Source organism: Sinocyclocheilus anshuiensis, unplaced genomic scaffold, assembly GCF_001515605.1.
Source record: "Sinocyclocheilus anshuiensis isolate Anshui unplaced genomic scaffold, SAMN03320099.WGS_v1.1 scaffold2063, whole genome shotgun sequence".
NCBI lineage: Eukaryota > Metazoa > Chordata > Actinopteri > Cypriniformes > Cyprinidae > Sinocyclocheilus > Sinocyclocheilus anshuiensis.
Genome location: NW_015536681.1, coordinates 445641 through 466470, shown reverse-complemented (window position 1 = coordinate 466470; position 20830 = coordinate 445641). Strand labels below are relative to the sequence as shown.

General features: G+C 40.5%; 1 protein-coding gene across 1 annotated transcript in view; it reads left to right on the top strand.

Annotated features, from left to right (window-relative positions):
* LOC107654677 (POU domain, class 2, transcription factor 1-like) overlaps positions 1 to 20830 on the top strand; it is a 38057-nt gene that overhangs the window by 10623 nt on the left and 6604 nt on the right. The window contains exons 6-10 of the mRNA XM_016441863.1: positions 9542 to 9681; positions 11115 to 11215; positions 11546 to 11636; positions 12167 to 12248; positions 12337 to 12619. Coding sequence (XP_016297349.1) covers positions 9542 to 9681; positions 11115 to 11215; positions 11546 to 11636; positions 12167 to 12248; positions 12337 to 12619 — 697 coding nt within the window. The remainder of the gene's footprint in view (positions 1 to 9541; positions 9682 to 11114; positions 11216 to 11545; positions 11637 to 12166; positions 12249 to 12336; positions 12620 to 20830) is intronic.

Here is a 20830-nt window from a genome sequence, read left to right as displayed (position 1 = left end):
ATTACTGAAATAAATGAACTTTTCCACGACATTCTAATTTATTGAGATGCACCTGTATATTGCCGGTAAAACTAAGATATCATTCTAATATGACTAGAAATTAGACTTAAAAGAAATAAAAGTACCATTCTGCTGTTGGAGAGTGTTGTTATATAAACTACAGCAGTGCTCATGCATTAAATCATTAACTGCTCACTGCATCATAAAATTAACAACTCGAACCATCAATGTATGAATCAAACTCACTTAGACAGCCAACAGTTTCTTTTCTACAAATAATTTTTTTATATCCATGTATGTGGTTACAGTCAAATCATATAAAACAGTGAAATCGCTCTGGAAATCTGTTCTGTCTTGCCTGCACTCGAGGCGGTGACGTGTGAGCACCACTGACAGATTCTTCACTCCTATTGGTTGTCGCTCGCGAAATTTGCTGTTCATTTGCATAAAGTTAAACATTTCTTAACTTTTGTCGTTTGACTCGCATCGCTTGACACGCCCACATTCTGCCGCCAACGGTCACTGTCGCTCGTGTCGCCGGAAGTCGCCAGCTCTCCATTGAAAATGAATCGGAGCATGTCGCTTTGTCGCTGTGTGTCGCTGGCAGTGTGAACGGAGCTTTAATTTAGTGGAACATTAAAATAATATAGAATCATCCTCTGTAAAGAAATGAGACGTGAACATATGAGAATCTATCATTATCTTTCTCCCAAGGTTTTTTTTCTCTCCATTTCTGTCTTTCAAGTCTTGGTATCTTCACGATGGCTCAAAACATTTTAACCTAGCTATCGTGGAGATAATTGCATTTTAGGTGAAACTTTGGCTCAACAGTTAACGGTACATTAACTTGATTAGTGTTAACATTAGTTGATAACGTAACAACATTAGCAACAAAAGATTACGTGTACCACAGTACAATCCTTGTGAATTTATTGATGGCATTTCTATCAAGCAGAAATATATAATATCACAAATACTTTTGAAATTACACCGGGATGCAAACCATAGATTTTTTTATTTACTTTTTAATTTTTTTATGGAAGTATGGATGTAGGAAGTGAAGAGGAGAATGGTGGATATTTAGGGAACCGGTGGAGTGAATTTAGAAATAGTCGAGGAGAAAAACGGAAGAAAAGGAGTGATGTTAATGAATCTGACGAAAGGAATATAAGCAAAATTAATCCGTTAAAACTGACAAAGATCATAAATAGGGAAATAGGAAATGTTGGGTTTGCTAAAGTACTCTCTGATGGAAATTTGTTAGTTGGATGTAATAATGAAGAACAGGCAAACAAAGCTCTCAAAGTAAAGGAAATAGAAGGGATTAAAGTTGTCAGCACAAACAGAGTTGGAACTAAAAGTAAAGCTAGGGGTCAAAAAGGGATTATTTTCGGTGTTCCTCTTAACATAGGCATGGAAGAATTTAAAGGTAATCTAAAGGGAGGAAAAGTAGTGAATGCTTATAGGCTAAAGGCAGTTGTTGAAGGGATTAGGAAGGACACTGAAACAGTAGTGATAGAATTCATAGGGGAGGAAATTCCAAAAAGAGTGATGTTGGGGGTAATGAGTTATATCGTAAGAGAGTTTATACCGGGACCAATGAGATGTTTTAATTGCCAAAGATTTGGGCATGTTGCTACAAGATGTAGAGAACAGTGTAGATGTGCTAAATGCGGAGAAAATCATGAATATGGCAAGTGTGAGGAGGGAGTAAAACCCAAAGTGTTGTAATTGTGGTGAGGGTCACAGTGCAGCCTTTAGAGGATGTGAAGTGTTAAAGATGGCGATGGTGATTCAGACAAGGAGAGTGGAGGAGAAGTTAACTTATGCCGAGGCAGCAAAACTGGTTAGAGACCAAAATACAAAGCAAAGTGTTCAGCCAGGGGATGCAGTTAGAGGAAACAAAGACGTTTCAGAAGATTATATGATAGTTGAAAAGAAAAAATTGGTGACATTTATTGCTGGAGTTATTAATAGTACAGCAGGGATTGAATCAAAAACTCAAAAAATACAGGTAGTTGTAATAGCAGCAATACGTCATCTTGGATTGGTGGACTTGACCTGGGAAGAAGTTAGGGATGAACTTCAGATAAGGTCAAGTCAGGATACAAATGGGTAATACCTATGATGTTTTTTCAGTGGAATGCTAGATCCCTGATAGCAAATGGTCAGGAGTTCAAGCATTTTATTGAGGAATGTTATATAAAACCGGATGTAATTTGTGTTCAGGAAACTTGGTTGAAATGTCGTTTGGATTATGTTTTACAGGGATATAATGTAGTACGTCATGATAGGGAAGAAGGGAATGGTGGAGGGTGTGCAACATTTATTAAACAAGGAATACAATATAGGGTGCTGGGAAAAGGGAAAGACCAAGAATATATTTCTGTGGGGTTATGGGGGAGAGGACAGGAAATAGTTATTATAAACTATTATAATCCATGTAAAAACCTGGCTTTAGATCAATTGAAGGAAGTGCATGGCCAAGATAGAGGTAGAGTAATATGGTGTGGGGATTTAAATGCACACAATACATTATGGGGAGGGAAAAGTATAAACACTAAAGGACAAGTGGTAGAGGATTTAATAGAGGAAAGAGAGCTGGTTTGTTTGAATGATGGCAGGGGTACAAGGATAGATCCTCGTACAGGGATGGAATCTGTGTTGGATTTGACATTGGCTTCTAATAATTTAGCTAGTAAATGTGATTGGGAGGTTTGGGAGGAATCTAGCATTGGGAGTGATAACTATCCAATATTTACAACTTTGGATATAGAGATGGAGAGAACATCAGCACAAGGAAGAGGAAGATGGGTATCTGAAAAAGCAAACTGAGCAAAATTTGAAGACATTTGTGAGGAAAGATTAGAGAGCTGTGAGAGCTAGAAATAAGGCTTTTAAACCGAGGCACAACTGCTCCGCGAATGGATCAGAGAGGTTTGAGTGGGGGGATAGTGAAGGAAGTATGGATGTAGGAAGTGAAGAGGAGAATGGTGGAAATTTAGGGAACCGGTGGAGTGAAGTTAGAAATAGTCGAGGAGAAAAACGGAAGAAAAGGAGTGATGTTGATGAATCTGACGAAAAGAGTGGGGATAGCATTAAGTGCATTGTGAGATTTGGGGAGCAGTTAGGGGTAAGCAAAATTAATCCGTTAAAACTGACAAAGATCATAAATAGGGAAATAGGAAATGTTGGGTTTGCTAAAGTACTCTCTGATGGAAATTTGCTAGTTGGATGTAATAATGAAGAACAGGCAAATAAAGCTCTCAAAGTAAAGGAAATAGGAGGGATTAAAGTTGTCAGCACAAACAGAGTTGGAACTAGAAGTAAAGCTAGGGGTCAAAAAGGGATTGTTTTCGGTGTTCCTCTTAACATAGGCATGGAAGAATTTAAAGGTAATCTAAAGGGAGGAAAAGTAGTGAATGCTTATAGGCTAAAGGCAGTTGTTGAAGGGATTAGGAAGGACACTGAAACAGTAGTGATAGAATTCATAGGGGAGGAAATTCCAAAAAGAGTGATGTTGGGGGTAATGAGTTATATCGTAAGAGAGTTTATACCGGGACCAATGAGATGTTTTAATTGCCAAAGATTTGGGCATGTTGCTACAAGATGTAGAGAACAGTGTAGATGTGCGCGATGCGGGGGAAAGCATGAATATGGCAAGTGTGAGGAGGGAGTAAAACCAAAGTGTTGCAATTGTGGTGAGGGTCACAGTGCAGCCTTTAGAGGATGTGAAGTGTTAAAGATGGAGATGGTGATTCAGAAAAGGAGAGTGGAGGAGAAGTTAACTTATGCTGAGGCAGCAAAACTGGTTAGAGACCAAAATACAAAGCAAAGTGTTCAGACAGGGGATACAGTTAGAGGAAACAAAGACGTTTCAGAAGATTATATGATAGTTGAAAAGAAAAAATTGGTGACATTTATTGCTGGAGTTATTAATAGTACAGCAGGGATTGAATCAAAAACTCAAAAAATACAGGTAGTTGTAATAGCAGCAATACGTCATCTTGGATTGGTGGACTTGACCTGGGAAGAAGTTAGGGATGAACTTCAGATAAGGTCAAGTCAGGATACAAATGGGTAATACATATCTATGAAGGTTTTTCAGTGGAATGCTAGATCCCTGATAGCAAATGGTCAGGAGTTCAAGCATTTTATTGAGGAATGTTATATAAAACCGGATGTAATTTGTGTTCAGGAAACTTGGTTGAAATGTCGTTTGGATTATGTTTTACAGGGATATAATGTAGTACGTCATGATAGGGAAGAAGGGAATGGTGGAGGGTGTGCAACATTTATTAAACAAGGAATACAATATAGGGTGCTGGGAAAAGGGAAAGACCAAGAATATATTTCTGTGGGGTTATGGGGGAGAGGACAGGAAATAGTTATTATAAACTATTATAATCCATGTAAAAACCTGGCTTTAGATAAGTTGAAGGAAGTGCATGGCCAAGATAGTGGTAGAGTAATATGGTGTGGGGATTTAAATGCACACAATACATTATGGGGAGGGAAAAGTATAAATGCTAACGGACAAGTGGTAGAGGATTTAATAGAGGAAAGAGAGCTGGTTTGTTTGAATGATGGCAGGGGGACAAGGATAGATTCTCGAACAGGGATGGAGTCTGTGTTGGATTTGACATTGGTTTCTAATAATTTAGCTAGTAAGTGTAATTGGGAGGTTTGGGAGGAATCTAACATTGGGAGTGATCACTATCCAATATTTACAACTTTGGATATAGAGATGGAGAGATCATCAGCACAAGGAAAAGAAAGATGGGTATTTGAAAAAGCAAACTGGGCTAAATTTGAAGAAATTTGTGAGGAAAGGTTAGAAGTAATTGACTCAAAGCAAGAAATTAACAACTTAAATGATAACATTTGTGCCATACTGCTTGAAGCAGCGTCGGAAACAATCCCAAAAAGTAAAGGAAAAATGACAAGGAAAGCGGTTCCATGGTGGACAGATGAGTGTGGTAAAGCTGTGAGAGCTAGAAATAAGGCTTTTAAACTTCTTAAAAGAACGCATAATTATAATCATTTAATATTATACAAGAAAGCTCAAGCAGTGGTAAGAAGAACTATAAGGCAAGCTAAAAGAGATAGCTGGCAAAGCTTTTGTAGTGAGATTGGGAGAACAATGCCAGTGGGTGACGTGTGGAGTATGATAAAAAAAAATGGGAGGCAATAAAAGAGAGTGGGTATATCCAGTATTAGATGCAGAAAGGGAAATAGCGGTAACAGACAAGGACAAAGCAGAAATGTTGGTAAAAACATTTGTACAGATTCATGGGTCAGGGAACTTTAGTGAAGAAGGAAGGAGGAGGAGGGAAATAACAAAGAGACAACATCTAGAAGATCTAGAAAGAAATGGGGGAATAGAAGATCAGTCAGTTAACCTCCCGTTTACTCTAGATGAACTGAAAAGAGCTGAAAAATACACTGTCGTCTCCAGGAAAAGATCAGATCACAAATATAATGTTTCATGGGTCAGGGAACTTTAGTGAAGAAGGAAGGAGGAGGAGGGAAATAACAAAGAGACAACATCTAGAAGATCTAGGAAATAATGGGGGAATAGAAGATCAGTCAGTTAACCTCCTGTTTACTCTAGATGAACTGAAAAGGGCAATTAGTAATTTAAATAATACACTGTCGTCTCCAGGAAAAGATCAGATCACAAATATAATGTTGAAACATCTTAAAGATGGGGCTATAGGAAACATTTTAGACTTGTATAATAGAGTATGGGAGGAAGGAAGATTACCAAATGCTTGGAAAGAAGCTATAATAATTCCAATAAGCATGGCAAAGATCCTTCTAAACCATCTAATTATAGGCCAATAGCTCATACTTCAAATATATGTAAATTAATGGAAAGGATGGTTACAGACCATTTTACATATTTATTGGAAAAGAGAGGAATATTAACTAAATATCAAAGTGGTTTTAGAAAAGGAAGAGGAACAATGGACCCTGTTGTATGTTTGGAAAATGAAATTAGAAAAGCTCAGGTAAATAAAGAATCAGTAATTGCAGTATTTTTTGATGTTGAGAAAGCATATGATATAATGTGGAGGGAGGGACTTTTGATAGAACTGAAAATGATGAATATAGATGGAAGAATTTACAATTGGATTAAAGATTTTATGGCGTACAGAAGTATACAGGTGAGAATTGGAAATGAATTGTCAAACAGATGTGAGATAGAAAATGGAACTCCACAAGGGAGTGTTATAAGTCCATTAATTTTTTCCATAATGATTAATGATGTATTTAATCAAGTACAGCAAGATGTAGGTCGATCTCTTTTCGCTGATGATGGAGCTCTATGGAAAAGGGGAAGGAATATTTTGTATATTAATGGAAGGATGCAAGAAGCAATTCGACGGGTAGAAGAATGGGCAGGTGATTGGGGATTTAAATTTTCAGTAGAAAAGACTAAGACTATAATTTTCTCTAGGAAAAGAATTATACCAGAAATAAACTTGAAGATGTACGAGAGGTCCTTAGAGAGAGTTAGTGTTTTAAAATTTGTAGGTATTTATTTTGATAGATAAAACCAGAATGTGACTAGAGGGGCGGGGCCAAGAGCCGTGGGAACGGAGCGAGGCTGGTGGAGTAAATGCTAATGCGCAACAACTGTGCCACTCACCGGTCTTGAGTCCCGCGGAGGAGCTCCGGAAGGATAAAAGGAGGACAGTGTTGGAGGAGAGAGGACCAGGCCTGGAATTTATTTTGTGTTTTGTGTGCGGCAGTCGTCCGAGAGGCGACAAAACACAAAATAAAGTCCAGGCCTGGTCCTCTCTCCTCCAAGGACTCGAGACCGGTGAGTGGCGCAGGTGTCGTGCATTAGCATTTACTCCACCGGCCTCGCTCCGTTCCCACGGCTCTCGGCCCCGCTCCTCTCGTCACAGTATTAAACATGAGATGTGTAAGTGGAGTGGCATGGGGGCAAGTTTTTCGTCATTAAAAACTATTTATGTGGCACTGATCAGATCTGTGTTTGATTATGGCAGTGTGGTATATGGTTAGGCTTCAAAAACCCTGTTGGAAAAACTGGATAAAATACAAACCCAAGCTTTGAGACAGTGTTGTGAAGCGGTAAAAACGACACCCATTCCTTCTTTACAAGTCCTGTTAGGAGAGATTCCTCTGGAAATGAGAAGGAAACAATTAATGATCAATTACTGGGCTAACCTCAAGGGTCATAAAGATGATCATCCTACAAAAATGGTTTTAATGAAGTGTTGGGAACAAAATAAGTTGAGTAGAAAAAGTTTTGGATGGAGTAGTGAAGCATATGTAGAAGAAATGGAGGTAAATCGGTTTAAGATGAGCCCAACAGTTGTGATTCCTGAAAATGAACCATGGAATTATATAACTCCCCATATAGATTTACATTTGTTGGAAATTAAAAAAGCAGAAAGAGAAGTAGACATGTCTTCAGCATTCTCTGAACATTTTAGAACACAATATCCTCAATACTTACAAATATTTACAGATGGTTCAAAAGATCCAGAGCGTGAAACAACTGGAGCTGCTTTTTTAGTTCCTGACTGGGCAATGAGTAGTATAACGCGAACATCCAATCATTTGGCAGTATATACTGTTGAAATGATAGCAATACTCCTTGCAGTGGGTAGAGGATTATAAACCTGGAAAGGTTTTAATTTGTTCTGATTCACTCTCAGTTTTAAAAAGTCTAAGGTCTTTTAAATCCAGTCATCAAGATATTCTTTTTAGTATTTTACAGATATATTCAAGATTGGTTCAGAATGATATTTTAATCAGTTTTATTTGGGTTCCATCACACGTAGGTGTAAAGGGAAATGAGGACGTAGATAAGTTAGCAAAACAAGCTTTGCAGAGAGAAGAAATAGAATTACAAGTTCCTCTAAGCAAGTCTGAAATTAAGGTTTTAATCTGGAAAAAGGTTATTGCAGAATGGTAAATAAAGTGGGACAACAACGAAAAGGGTAGATTTCTCTACAATTCAATTAACAAAGTAAGTAAAAAATAAGACATATTGGTAAAACAAGGAAAGAATAGGTTGTCTATAATAGAATATTGTGCAGAATGGCAAATAAAGTGGGACAAAAACGAAAAGGGTAGATTATTCTACAGTTTAATTAACAAAGTAAGTCAAAAAATAAGACATATTGGTAAAACAAGGAAAGAATAGGTTGTCTATAATAGAATATTGTTGGGACATTCCAATCTTAATAGTACACTCAAAATATTAGGGAAACATCCAAATGGACTATGTGAACAATGCAAAGTAGAAGAAACAGTAACCCATGTAATTCTTGAATGTAAGGAATATGAGGAAGAAAGAAGTAATATGATAGTTGAAATCAAGAAGAATGGAATTCAGGTGGTACATTTTAAATCTTTAATAAAATGGGCAAGTGAAATAAATAGCAAAGCTTTCTTTAATTTTCTTAAAAAGACGGGATTAATAAATAGAATGTAACTCTCTGTTCCACACTCCGGAGCAGAAGGTGGCGGTAATGCACCTAATTACGCTGGTTGCCAGCCGCCATTAAAAGCCAAGAAGAAGAAGAAGAAAATAATGCCATACCCCTTGTCCAAATACCAACACTTGCGGTCTTGGCCACTTGAGACAAGTGCAAAGACCGCAAGTGTGGGTATTTGGACAAGGCTATAGTCTTCTCGATGCTTCTTCCTGTTTCAAAGTTAATGAGTGTGACATAGTTGGGCGTGAGCATGGCTTCTGACGTCACATCTGGATGTGGGCCGGGTTTGATGTCCACTGCAGGTGAGCGAGACGCTTCTCTCTTTCTGGCTTTAGTTTTGAGCTTCGTTACACAAGATGAGAAAAAAATTATCACTGATAGATACAATTAACTGTAGGCACTCAGACTTGTAGATAATAAGTAGAAATGTGCATAAATGCCAAAAATATTGGAATTCTGAAGGACCCTTTCGCGAACATGTCCTACTTGACTGATTGCACAGACACTATTGGAAGAGAGCTAAACTGGATGATGACATCACTGAATCATCAATGAACTGACTTTTACTGGAAAAATTACTCTGTTATTGTCTTTTTGCATTATTGACAATCTATTTTCCTGTTTTACACTGTAAAGCTGCTTTGACACAACCAGTATTGTATAAAGCGCTATACAAATAAAGGTGACTTGACTTTTTTTTAGTTTTTGATTTTAAGTTGTTAATTTTCATTTTAGATTTAAGTTATTTTAGTGCATAAAGTTAAACAAAATTAAAATAAGAAATGTTGCCATGGCAACTAGCTAAAAATGACACTACAGTAGAAATCAAATTCAATTGCCAAATAGCACTGCTTAATGAAACCCTTAATATCTGTCACTGCTAATATGAAAAACTTTGTGAGTCAGCTGAACCCAACAGGTCTAAACCAGCACAAAAACACATGGGCTACTTATCGTTATTGGCAAAATCCCAGAAAGAAAAAAAAACAGTATTGCACAGCCCTACATCTATTTGAGATCATCTATCAGTGTTTTTCATGAGCATCTCTGCTCTTCCTCAGAGAACATGTCTGCTGATTGTGTGGTGTCGAGTCAGAATGAAATGTCCCCGGGTCTCTGTGAGAGTCTGAACCGGCGGCGTAAGAAGCGGACAAGCATTGAAACCAGCATCCGTCTGGCCTTAGAGAAGAGCTTCCTGGAGGTGAGCGTGTCTCCTGACCGCTAGAGGGCAGCAGAGCTCAACATTCACCACTGTATCACACACATTGAGCTCTGCCCCTCCTAGTTACTGTTGTTAACCAGAAACAACATCCCATAGCAGTGAGCTGCAGATTTGTGTTTGCCAGTGAAATGTTATTGACTGTGACAGTCATTTACACCAGTGCTTCTCAACTGGTTTGGCCATGGGACCCACATTTTCCCATAGTCATCAAGCCGCGACCCACTTTATGATATATATATATATGTATATATATAATTTGTTTTAAAAAAATATCATACCTTCATGCAAATATTTCCCAGCTAACACACGAAGTACCAGTTATGTGATTTATTGGTACTTTACTTTTATTTCACACGTTGCATGCTCATAGTTTCTTTTGCGCTTTAGTGAAATGATATACAGCGTGCACCGCCACATCTGCGCATGCTACAAGCATAGTATAATGTCTGACAGGACAGGATAGTTCATTTTTCTGAGGTGAGAAACTTTTTATTTCATAAGTTAACAAAATAACGATAGAATAATGAGCCTGACATGAAGCCTGACATCTCATCTGACCGCAGATACTGAATCGGGACAGCACGTTTTTCTCAGGCAGTCTTTATTTAAACTGCAAAAAAAGTGTCAACAGCTTTCACGCACATATTTCAAAATAAAATTCTCGCATCAGAAAAACATTTAGAATTACGTTTTTTGTTGTTGATGTTGTTTCTTTGCCTGTACACTCCGTGACCCACTCAGAACGGACTTGCGACCCACAAGTTGAGAAACACTGATTTACACTGCAATAAATTACCACAACAAAGTTTTACTGCGTTTTTTGGATAATTTCCATAAAATTACATGTAAAACTATCCAAAAGAACAAGCACCTGCGGATAGCAATAGCTGCTAAGGTAGGAATGGTGATTGACGTTTTGGAGGCGGGGCTTAGCTGATATCTCTATTAAATGAAATTAGACGAAGCGTTTACATAGAGCGTTTCTGTCTCATCTGGAAAAATATTGAAATTCTGCAGGACCCTTTCACGAACAAGTCCTACTCCATATCTCGCCTAACCAGAAGTCCTCCATTTTTTGTTTTATATAAAGTTTTAGTAATTTTGTTGTGTGATTTTTGTCGGTTTTTTTTTTGTTTTTGATTTCTTAAAGTTGTTCATTTTCATTTTAGTTTTAGATTTTATTACATAAAGTTCAACTAAATTAAAATAAGAAATGTTGCAGTGGCAGCTAGTTGAGATAAATGTTTTGTATATTTGATCTCAGTTAACATTTAATTTTATTTCAACTAATTAATTTTTTATGGTTTGTGTTTTTTGTTTTAGTTAAAGTTAACTATAGTAATTAGCTAATATCTGTGTTGAACGCTAATGAGACGAAGTGTTTACATTGAGCTTTTCTGTCTCATCTGCAGCAGAGTCAAAAGCCGTCATCAGAGGAGATCACGCTGATTGCGGATCAGCTCAACATGGAGAAGGAGGTGGTACGCGTTTGGTTCTGTAACCGCAGACTAGGGCTGCACGATTAATCGCATGCGATATTTAAACGCTTCTTATCAGTAAAGCCGGTTCTGTAATCAGCGGTAAATCTCCATCACCTGCATGCTTTCACATTGAGCAGCATTAACTACACAGAGCCGTTGTTCACTGATGAGCTGCGCTAAACCACGTTCATATTCGCGCGATTTTTTGCGCAGCTCGTCAGTGAACAACGGCTCTGTGTAGTTAATGCTGCTCAATGTGAAAGCCCGCAGGTGATGGAGATTTACCAATGATTACAGAACCGGCTTTCTGACAAGATGCGTGTTAAATATCGCATGCGATTAATCGTGCAACCTTACCGCAGACAGAAAGAGAAGCGGATCAATCCTCCCAGCATCGGTGGCGGATCGCCTGGATCAGCCATCAAAACCATCTACAGCAGCGCCACCACAGCGGTATGTCATAAACCAGAGTCACTCCAGATCCTGCAGTCATGTGACACTGTTTACTTTCTTCATTCATGTTCATTACTGACATTATTCTGCTGCTTTTCACAGTAATTAAGACAGTAATTTAATGGTGATGAACATCTGGGTCAGAAAGCGTCAAATTAGGTCTGCCCGATTAACCGAAATAAAACGAAATCACCATATGGCTTATTGTGATTATCACATGGTTATTAAACTTTTTTTTTTTATGTTTTTATTGGTATTTAACAAGACAATACATAATGATACATTAAATGAAATTAAATGTCATTTTGATCATCTTTTTGGGGCAGTCCTACAGACAAGCACAGCAAACCTGAGGGATTTTTTTTAATCGCGTTTTAAATCAGAATCACAATTTTTGTCAGAAAAATCACACAGCCCGACTGCAAACTCAGCTGTTTTGTGTATGATGCTGTAATCTGTGGATGCAGCGAGTGTTTCTGCATGTGAAGTGTTGTCTTATTGATTATTGATGAGTGATTGGTTGTGTTCAGGTGTCCAGCGACACAAACACACTGACGGTCAATTCTGTGGTTTCTCTGAACAACAGCAGCATCTCAAACCTCACACTCAGTGGTGCGTCCCTCCTGCCATTACAGCTTTTCCTTCCTCAATATTCCTAATGTGAATTTGTGAGTCATGTGACACTTTCTCTGTGCTGTAGGTGGAGCTCTAGGTCAGGTGATATCTAACCCACCATCTGTCATCTCCATGGCTCCTGCTGTGGCCACGGCTGCTCCTGCCGTGATGTCACACTTGCTCAGCCTGTCCGCCACCACCATAAAGCAGGAAGTGGCCGCTGCCGCGCAGCCAGTTTCCACAGCAACAACGGCCACACAGGGGGCAGGGCAGCTGCTGGTGGCAGGTACAGGACTGGGTGGTGCTAATCTGACTGCTGTCACGGGCTTGAACCCAACAGTCATAACGCCGTCACAGCTGACACAAGGGTGAGTGTGTGTGGTATTGTGGACAGGTTTCGTGAAAGACATCCCCATGTCACATTTCACACTAAAACGAAAGGATAAAAATTAAGAAATTATATTTTACTTAAATCAAGACACTATGGGCAAAACCCGTGTTTTTTCATGCACTGCTCGATTTTGAGGTTTTGGTATATTTTGTTTCCATAGCATGTCTTCTTTCAGACTAGTGAAAAAAATCCAAAATGTATGTATGCATTTATGTATTTATTTAAAGTATTTTTTTTTTCATTTAATACAATTTTATTACACTTTATCTATTTGCATTTTATCTATTTTAATAAAGGTGACTATTTTCAAGTTTGATATTTTGGTCCATTTTGCTCCATAACAGTCTTTGCTCAGACTAGTGGAACGAAAACATGCACAAATAACCAAAAACATACACACCACAAACAAATAAATTGCACATTTAAGTGTTTATTTTATTGCACTTTATCGGTGTCTGTAGATTTCAATTCAAATCCATGTCTTTAAAAGAGTTTTTTTTCTCTTTCTTACACCAAAGATTTTTATAGAGGATTATAGTTTTAATCCTTTCTATATTCTGAAGACTTTTACTCAGGGGTTTGTTCATATATCATTCACACTGATTTACACTGAATGACAACATTTTATTCCTAAAATATGGTGAAAATGTATTTGTTGTAGCCATTTAAGAAAATTTACTTTTGATTTTATATTTGTTTAAATATTATTTGTTCTATTTCCTTTCGCTCCAGACCGCCAGATGCAGTGCTGAAAGCACTAGTGGAAAACTCCCCGCGCTCAAGCTTGACCGAGAATCGAATGACAAAGTTGTCACTTTGGTTATTCGTGACGTGCCTTGAACTATAATTACCCCTTACCATGTACCCTCGATCTCTTTCTCATTCTCGCTTGTTGAATCGAACGTGACGATATTTTGTGCAGCTTGCTACTGAAGAGATCTTCAGGATATATATATATCGCTAGCCGTTTCGTCGTGATTACATCGCTTTAGTATACTGATTGTTGGACTTAAACACATCTCATGGCGCACAGCGATCGTGAGATACGGATTGCATCACGCAAGAGGCTTCAGTCTGCTGGATGCCGGCAAGTTTGAATGCCTCTGTGACAATATACACTCGGAAGCCATGGCTGCCTCGGCTGAGAGTGTATACACGTATGATCGCGGCATGAATCAATAACGTGTTCCGGATTTATCGACTTTTAGGGTGAGTATTGATTTAACATGGATACACTTCAATGTTCTACATGCCCCAATGTAATGGATATCATGGATAGACATCGCCAATGTCCTGCTTGTCTGAGTAGGGATCATCTTAGAAAGGCACTGACTGACCCGTGCCCGGAATGCTCCATTATGCCACTCGCTGTGCATCACGCTCGTCTGGCCGGTCTAGAATCTGCTTCGGATAGTTTGCTACTTTCATCCAATATCACCACAGCTGATCGTAAGTGTAAGCAAGCATCTCAAAGTGAAAAGAAGTGTAAGAAAACGAAATCTTCTGATTTAGCACGCAAAGTTGATCAGCTGTCTTCTGCAGTAGAGTTGTTATTGCCACTTCTGGCTACAGCTCAGCCTAATACAGATGTACAAGAGAAAGTTCAGCCTGAGTTATGTATGACACCCTTACCAACGATGCATACAGGACAGGATTTGGATGTGATGTCAGTGGCTGCCACTGACTCACTTTTTGAAACCATTCCAGATGTTACTTCGGGTGCTGAGGAAAATCTGCCTGCAGATCCATCGCAGCACTCTGGCAGTGAGACCGTGTCTGAGAAATCAGGTGGGTCATCTTCAGTTGTTGCATCCCTGGAACGAACGTTAAAAGCTATGCTTGCCTGCATCAATCTAGATCCCCCTCAGCCAGCAGTGGGTTCTGAGAATATTTTTCTGCGTCGTGCACAGAGAACATCATTTACAATGCCTCAGTGCAATGACTTTACATCTGTATTGGTGTCTGCATAACAAAATTCAACGAAGGCTACATGTCCAGATCAGTTAGCCCGCACACTGGCTGTAATGCAAGACCCAGAGACAGTAGGACTTGGTAGCATGCCACCTATAGAATCTAGTGTGGCAGCGCTTATTGTATCTCCCAATGATTGTATCTCCAATGTTGAGTGTAGGCGCACTGATGAGTTACTGTCTCGTGCATACAATACTACAGCGAGCCTTGGCCGTGTTGCTAATTCTTTGGCGCACATGCTTGTGGCTCTACACTCCTCTCTGAGGGAAACTTCATCTGACCCGTTAGTGACAGACTTAACTGAACTTACATTGCAGACTATGGGTGTTATTGCCAATCACTGTGGAACAGCCTTAGGTACTCTTGTACAAGCTCGACGGCAAGTTTAGTTGGCCCAGTCCTCTTTGCCGGAGGTATGTAGGAACAATTTACGGAGATTGCCATTGGTACCTGGTCGAATTTTTGGACCAGCTGCACAGGAAGCCTTGGATCGACGTGTGTCAGTATCTGAAACTCACTCCCGTCATGTGGGGACTGCCCCAGGACCCAGGCCTCCTCTAGCATCCTCTGGTGCTCCTTTTCACAATGTTGGTGTAAGACCCATTTATAGATCTTCTCAACATTTCCACCTTCAGAACTCTCAGACTACTCTACCACCACCTCCTTCACTTCCCAGACGTGGTGGGACTCAACCACGTGGACATCAGTTTCACATCCGACCCCCAGGTCCCCAACGTCGCCCCCCACCTCTACAGGAAAGCGTTTGTGGGAGCGTTGATGCTCGCATGTCGACAGTGAATCATTGAATCGAGGGTCAATTGAATCATTGGAGATCAGTAACAACAAATCAGTGGCTCTTGACTACCCTTTTGAGAGGGTACCGTATACAGTTTCGCTGTTGACCTCCTGTTCACACCGGCGTAAGACAGAAATAGTTCACGATCCATGTCAGGCACAGGCACTTGCGCACGAAGTTCAGGTGCTGTTGCCCAAAGGTGCCATAGAACACATCGATCCCCAAGTTCATCCCGGGAGATTTTTTTCCATTTATTTTCTGGTTACAAAGAAAGATGGCGGGTTTCGCCCTATCTTGGATTTAAGAAACTTTAAATCGTTTTCTCAAGTTTCTCCCGTTCAGAATGTTACGCACAACAGATGTGTTGCAGGCCATCATGCCGCAAGATTGGTTCATGACAATAGACTTGAAGAACGCCTATTTTCATATTCGGATTGCACCAGAGCACAGGCGGTTCCTTCGATTTGCCATAGGGGGTCAAATATTTCAGTTCAGGGTTCTTCCGTTTGACCTGGCTTTGACACCAAGAGTTTTTTTCGAAGTTCATCCAGGCAGCATTGGAACCACTCCAGAGGACTGGCATGAGAGTGTTACCATACCTGGACGACTGGCTTGTCTGTGCAGCATCACCCCAGCAGGTAATAGATCACCTGCTGGAACACATCACAGCTTTGGGGATCACTGTGAACTGGGAGCTTGCAAGCTTGTTCCAGCGCAGTCAACCAGTTACATAGGCCTTGCTCTAAACTCTGTAACAATGTCTGCTTGCCCGACTTCAAAAAGAATAGGGTAAATTCTGAGAGCTATAAAGAGGCTTTGTGTGGGTCACACACAGCGCTATGTGGCTCTCTTGGGGAAGCTCACAGCAGCAACAGCAGTAGTACCACTCGGGTTATTGTGGCTCAGGCCATTCCAGTGCTGGCTCATCCAAAAACGGCTGTGTCCGATACAAGACAAATACACAAAGATCAGTCTCACATCCGACCCCCAGGTCCCCAACGTCGCCCCCCACCTCTACAGGAAAGCGTTTGTGGGAGCATTGATGCTCGCATGTCGACAGTGGGCTGCTTCATGGAGAGTCAATTTAATCATTGGAGATCAATAACAACAAATCAGTGGCTCTTGACTACCCTTTCGAGAGGGTACCGTATACAGTTACAGAAAGTCTGCTACCTCATCTATTCATTGTCACTCTACACGTGCCTTGGCAACATCTTGGGCAGCGTTCAAAGGGGTGTTGCTCTCTGAAATTTGTGCAGCAGCAACCTGGGCTTCATCATGTACATTTTCAAGTTTTTACAGATTGAATGTGACTCCCTTGCCAGCAGTGTGTGCTGCAGTGCTTTCTGTCTGCCCGGATGCTTCGCAGGAGGATCCCTCGTGACTGTGTAGGTATTCGTCTTCCACTACTGCTTTCAGCACTGCCTCTGGCGGTCTGAAGCGAAAGGAAATAGAACGCTGGTTACGAACGTAACTGTGGTTCTATGACTAAGTGGAAGGCCGCCAGAGGCAGTGCTGAAAGTCTCTGGTCACTCGGTACTACGAGAATGAACTAAAGCTGCATTCACACTAGCAGTGACTTTTGTCGCTGCATGTCGCCAGGGGCTGGCGATGAGGTTGCTAGTGGGCGTTCTCAATACTGGTTGCATTGACAGCGAATCAGGTTTCTTGCTGCTAAGTATAAACATTTTGGAGACAAAAGACTAAATATAATCTAAATTAAATCCGTACATACAAAAAAAATGAATGAGAAACAGAGCCTGCCTTCTTCCATTGCGTATGTTTATCTACGGTTGAGAGGAGAACGATCACATGAGCTCTACTGTCTTCTTTCCTACTGGCTGTCGCTCCCAAAAGTCACTCTTCATTTGCATAAAGTTGAAGGATTCTGAACTTTGTCGCATCGCTGGACATGCCCCATCCGGTCGCCAACGGTCGCTGTCCCTCGGTGTCGCCGGAAATCGCCAGCTCTCCATTGAAATTAATGGAATTGTGTCGCTTTGTTGTTGCGTGACGCTTGTAGTGTGAACGGGGCTTAAGAGATTGAGGTGATCTGCTAAGGGGTAATTATAGTTCAAGGCACGTCACGAGGTGACAACTTTGTAATTAGATTTTCGGTCAAGCTTGAGTGTGGGGAGTTTTCCACTAGTGCTTTTAGCACTGCCTCTGGTAGTCTTCCATTTAGTCATAGAGCCACAGTTACGTTCATAACCAGCGATTTGTTTTGTTTTATTTAATCTGTTAATTATGAAAGAAAATTTGTAATTTGTAAATGTCATAAAGGGCGTGGTAATGAATTGGACGGCAATACGCCAGGAGCAATGGAGCGGGTCAGACACAATTTTTGACTACTTTGTACTGTAGTTACTAATGTGGTTCGGGTTGAATTAATCACTGTGGTACGTCTGGTCAAAACGCAACAAAGATGCTTCTTGATTCACAGAAGATTTATTCCACTAGCATGTACAAACATGTGGGTGTTTGTGTGGTTCTACAAGACAAGTAGAAACAATTGTATATATCAGTACTTAATATTCACCATAGCATAACAATTCAACAAACAATAGCAAACGTTAACAATATTAATAGTTAGAAAAACATTAGAACATATCCAGAAATAATATATTTCACTTTCAATACCTTATTTATAAGTTATTCAACTTTGGTCAGACCGGGAATCGAACCCGCGGCCGTTTGCACTAATGACATCACACAGAATAGCTCGTGCATAACAGCATGACTAAGCATTCCTTAGCGTATTCAACAATGTCGTCAAATCATATAAATACTGTTTAAATACACTTAATAAAGGCAAATATACTTCCGCTTCATATAAACAATAAGGAGGAACCGTATAAACAATTATAATTGTGCAATTAGGTAGTATATGCATGCTGGCTGATCGGCCATATAGGCCATATTAGTTAAATAACTCAGTGAAACTTAATTATGGTGTTAACCCATAAACAACACTTTAAATATGATCAATAAACATAGAAACTTACTTTTAGATGCACGCACACGATTAAACACCACTAGAAATGAGGAAAACTTGTGCACTCCACACGCTACGGATTTATACCAACAACTGATGATTCTTATGATGCACTTTACAGCGCATTCTAGCACACTCCGTAATTCCTCAAGGGGGCAGTAACAGTCCACAGTCATTGAATAGTCCAACACATACCAATATAGCTCTATTACCTAATACAGAGTATTACTGTAAAATACAATATTACTGAATACAGAGACCTTTGTAACAGCCGCCCCCAAATTTGCACAGTCAAATTTGCTTACTCAGAAGGGCTCGAAACTGTGCCCATGTCTGGGAGTGCTGGTAGCTTAATGAAGCGTGCTACAGGTCTGACATATGTTCTGTCCTTAATGCTAACCTCAGCAGTTCTGATTCGTCCATCAGCACCAGGGAAAACATTAGTAATCCTGCCTACTGGCCAGAGACCTCTAGGTAACTGTGGGTCCACAATCATGACGATCATGTCTGGCTGCACTGGATCCTTCTCCCTCTGCCATTTACTACGGGTTTGTAGGTTGGGCAGGTGGTACTTTGTGAAGTGCGTACAGAACTGATCAGCAAGCACTTGAGAGTGCCTCCACCTACGGAGGCTTAAGAGCTCAGTTTCATGATAAACTGTTTGCGGGAGTGATGGGTCTAGCCGCCCCATGAGAAGAAGGTTTGGAGTCACTGGGTTGGGGTCGGCAATGTCTGTGGATACGTAACCCATAGGTTTCGAATTCAGTATTCCTTCTATTTCAATTAGAACGGTGTTCAAGACTTCCTCTGTAATGCTCTGCCTTTGTAAAGTGGCATACAGGGCAGACTTGATAGATCTAATCTCACGTTCCCACACTCCTCCAAAATGGGGACTACTGGGAGGATTGAATCTGAATTGGATTTACTGTTTGGCAGCAGATGTCTGCAGGGTAGGACACAATGTTTTGAATGACTCTTGGAGCTCCCTTTCTCCCCCTTTAAAGTTTGTGCCTTGATCTGATAGTACATTTACATTAACATTTAGACGTTTTGCAGACGCTTTTATCCAAAGCGACTTACAATTGGGGGATACATAAAGCGATTCTTCTTAAAGAGGCAAACAGATACAGGAAGTGCTTGTAATACCAAGTTTCTAGACATTGTTCAAAAAATGACAAGCTAGAAAGAGAAGGAATAAATAAAAGAGAGAATTTATTTATTTTTATTTTTTTTTTATGATGATGAAGTCAAGTAGCTTCGAAAGAGATGGGTTTTCAGCTGTCGCTTGAAAATTGTCAGGGATTCAGCCTTCCGGATAGGGGTGGGAAGATCGTTCCACCAGCCAGGAATGGTGAACGAGAATGTTCTGGAAAGTGATTTTGAGCCTCTCTGTGATAGTACCACGAGGCGTCGCTCACTAGCGGATCTCAGACTTCTGGAGGGGATGTCGATTCGTAGTAGTGAGTGGAAGTAGGCAGGTGCTGAGCCTGTGGCTGTTCTATATGCAAGCATAGCCAGTGCAAGGTGATAAAGAGAGGTGTAACATGGGCTCTTTTGGGCTCGTTGAAGACCAGTCGTACCGCTGCATTCTGAATCATTTACCTCATCAACCGTAACTCTGAAGGTTTTCCTTGGCGGGATATGAAGCGTCTTAGAGCCATCAGAAATGAGTCACTATCAAGGCTACTTAAGAGGTCAATGTGGACAGCACGGGTTGTCAGGCATTTAAACAAGATACCCCAACGTTTCTCACCTCGTCTACCTATTTTAACAGTAAAGGGGCCAAAACAGTCCATTCCCGTAGAGAAGAATGGTGGTTTGAATATCTGCAGTCTGGCCTGAGGGAGATCTGCCATCTGAGGCACTGTTGGTTTAGCTCGCCACCTTTGACAATCAGGGCATGAGTGTTGTTGCCGTTTAACTGCCTCTCTGCCGCGTAAAATCAATATAATCAATATTTACGGCGGAGCTCTGCAAAGACCCGTTCCGAACCAGGGTGATGCAGCTCTTTGTCTATGTCCTGAATGAGAAGTTGGGTTATTTTGTGGGATGGATCTAGAACAATTGGGTGGACAACATCTGCATCCAATTGTAGACTGCGGCGTAGTCTCCCACCAACTTGGATGAGCCCCATTGTGCTGTCATACTTGGGTGCCAACGTTATAAGGTGGCTAGAGGACGGTACTGGTTTACCTGCGACTAGACAGTCGAAATCCTCGAGAAAACTGTCAATTTGAACTTTCCTTAGAATGTCTCTTTCTGCTGATTGATGATCCTCAGCTGAAGGATCCCCTTTGTTACCTGCTTCCGCGTGGCGTAGAAGTGCTTGCTTCAACTAAGGCTTTAAAGCTACAAAACTGTTGTGGGTCAGGCAAGGACTGAACATCAACTACTGTTACGTGACTACAGAAAGTAGGCTTCTTCAA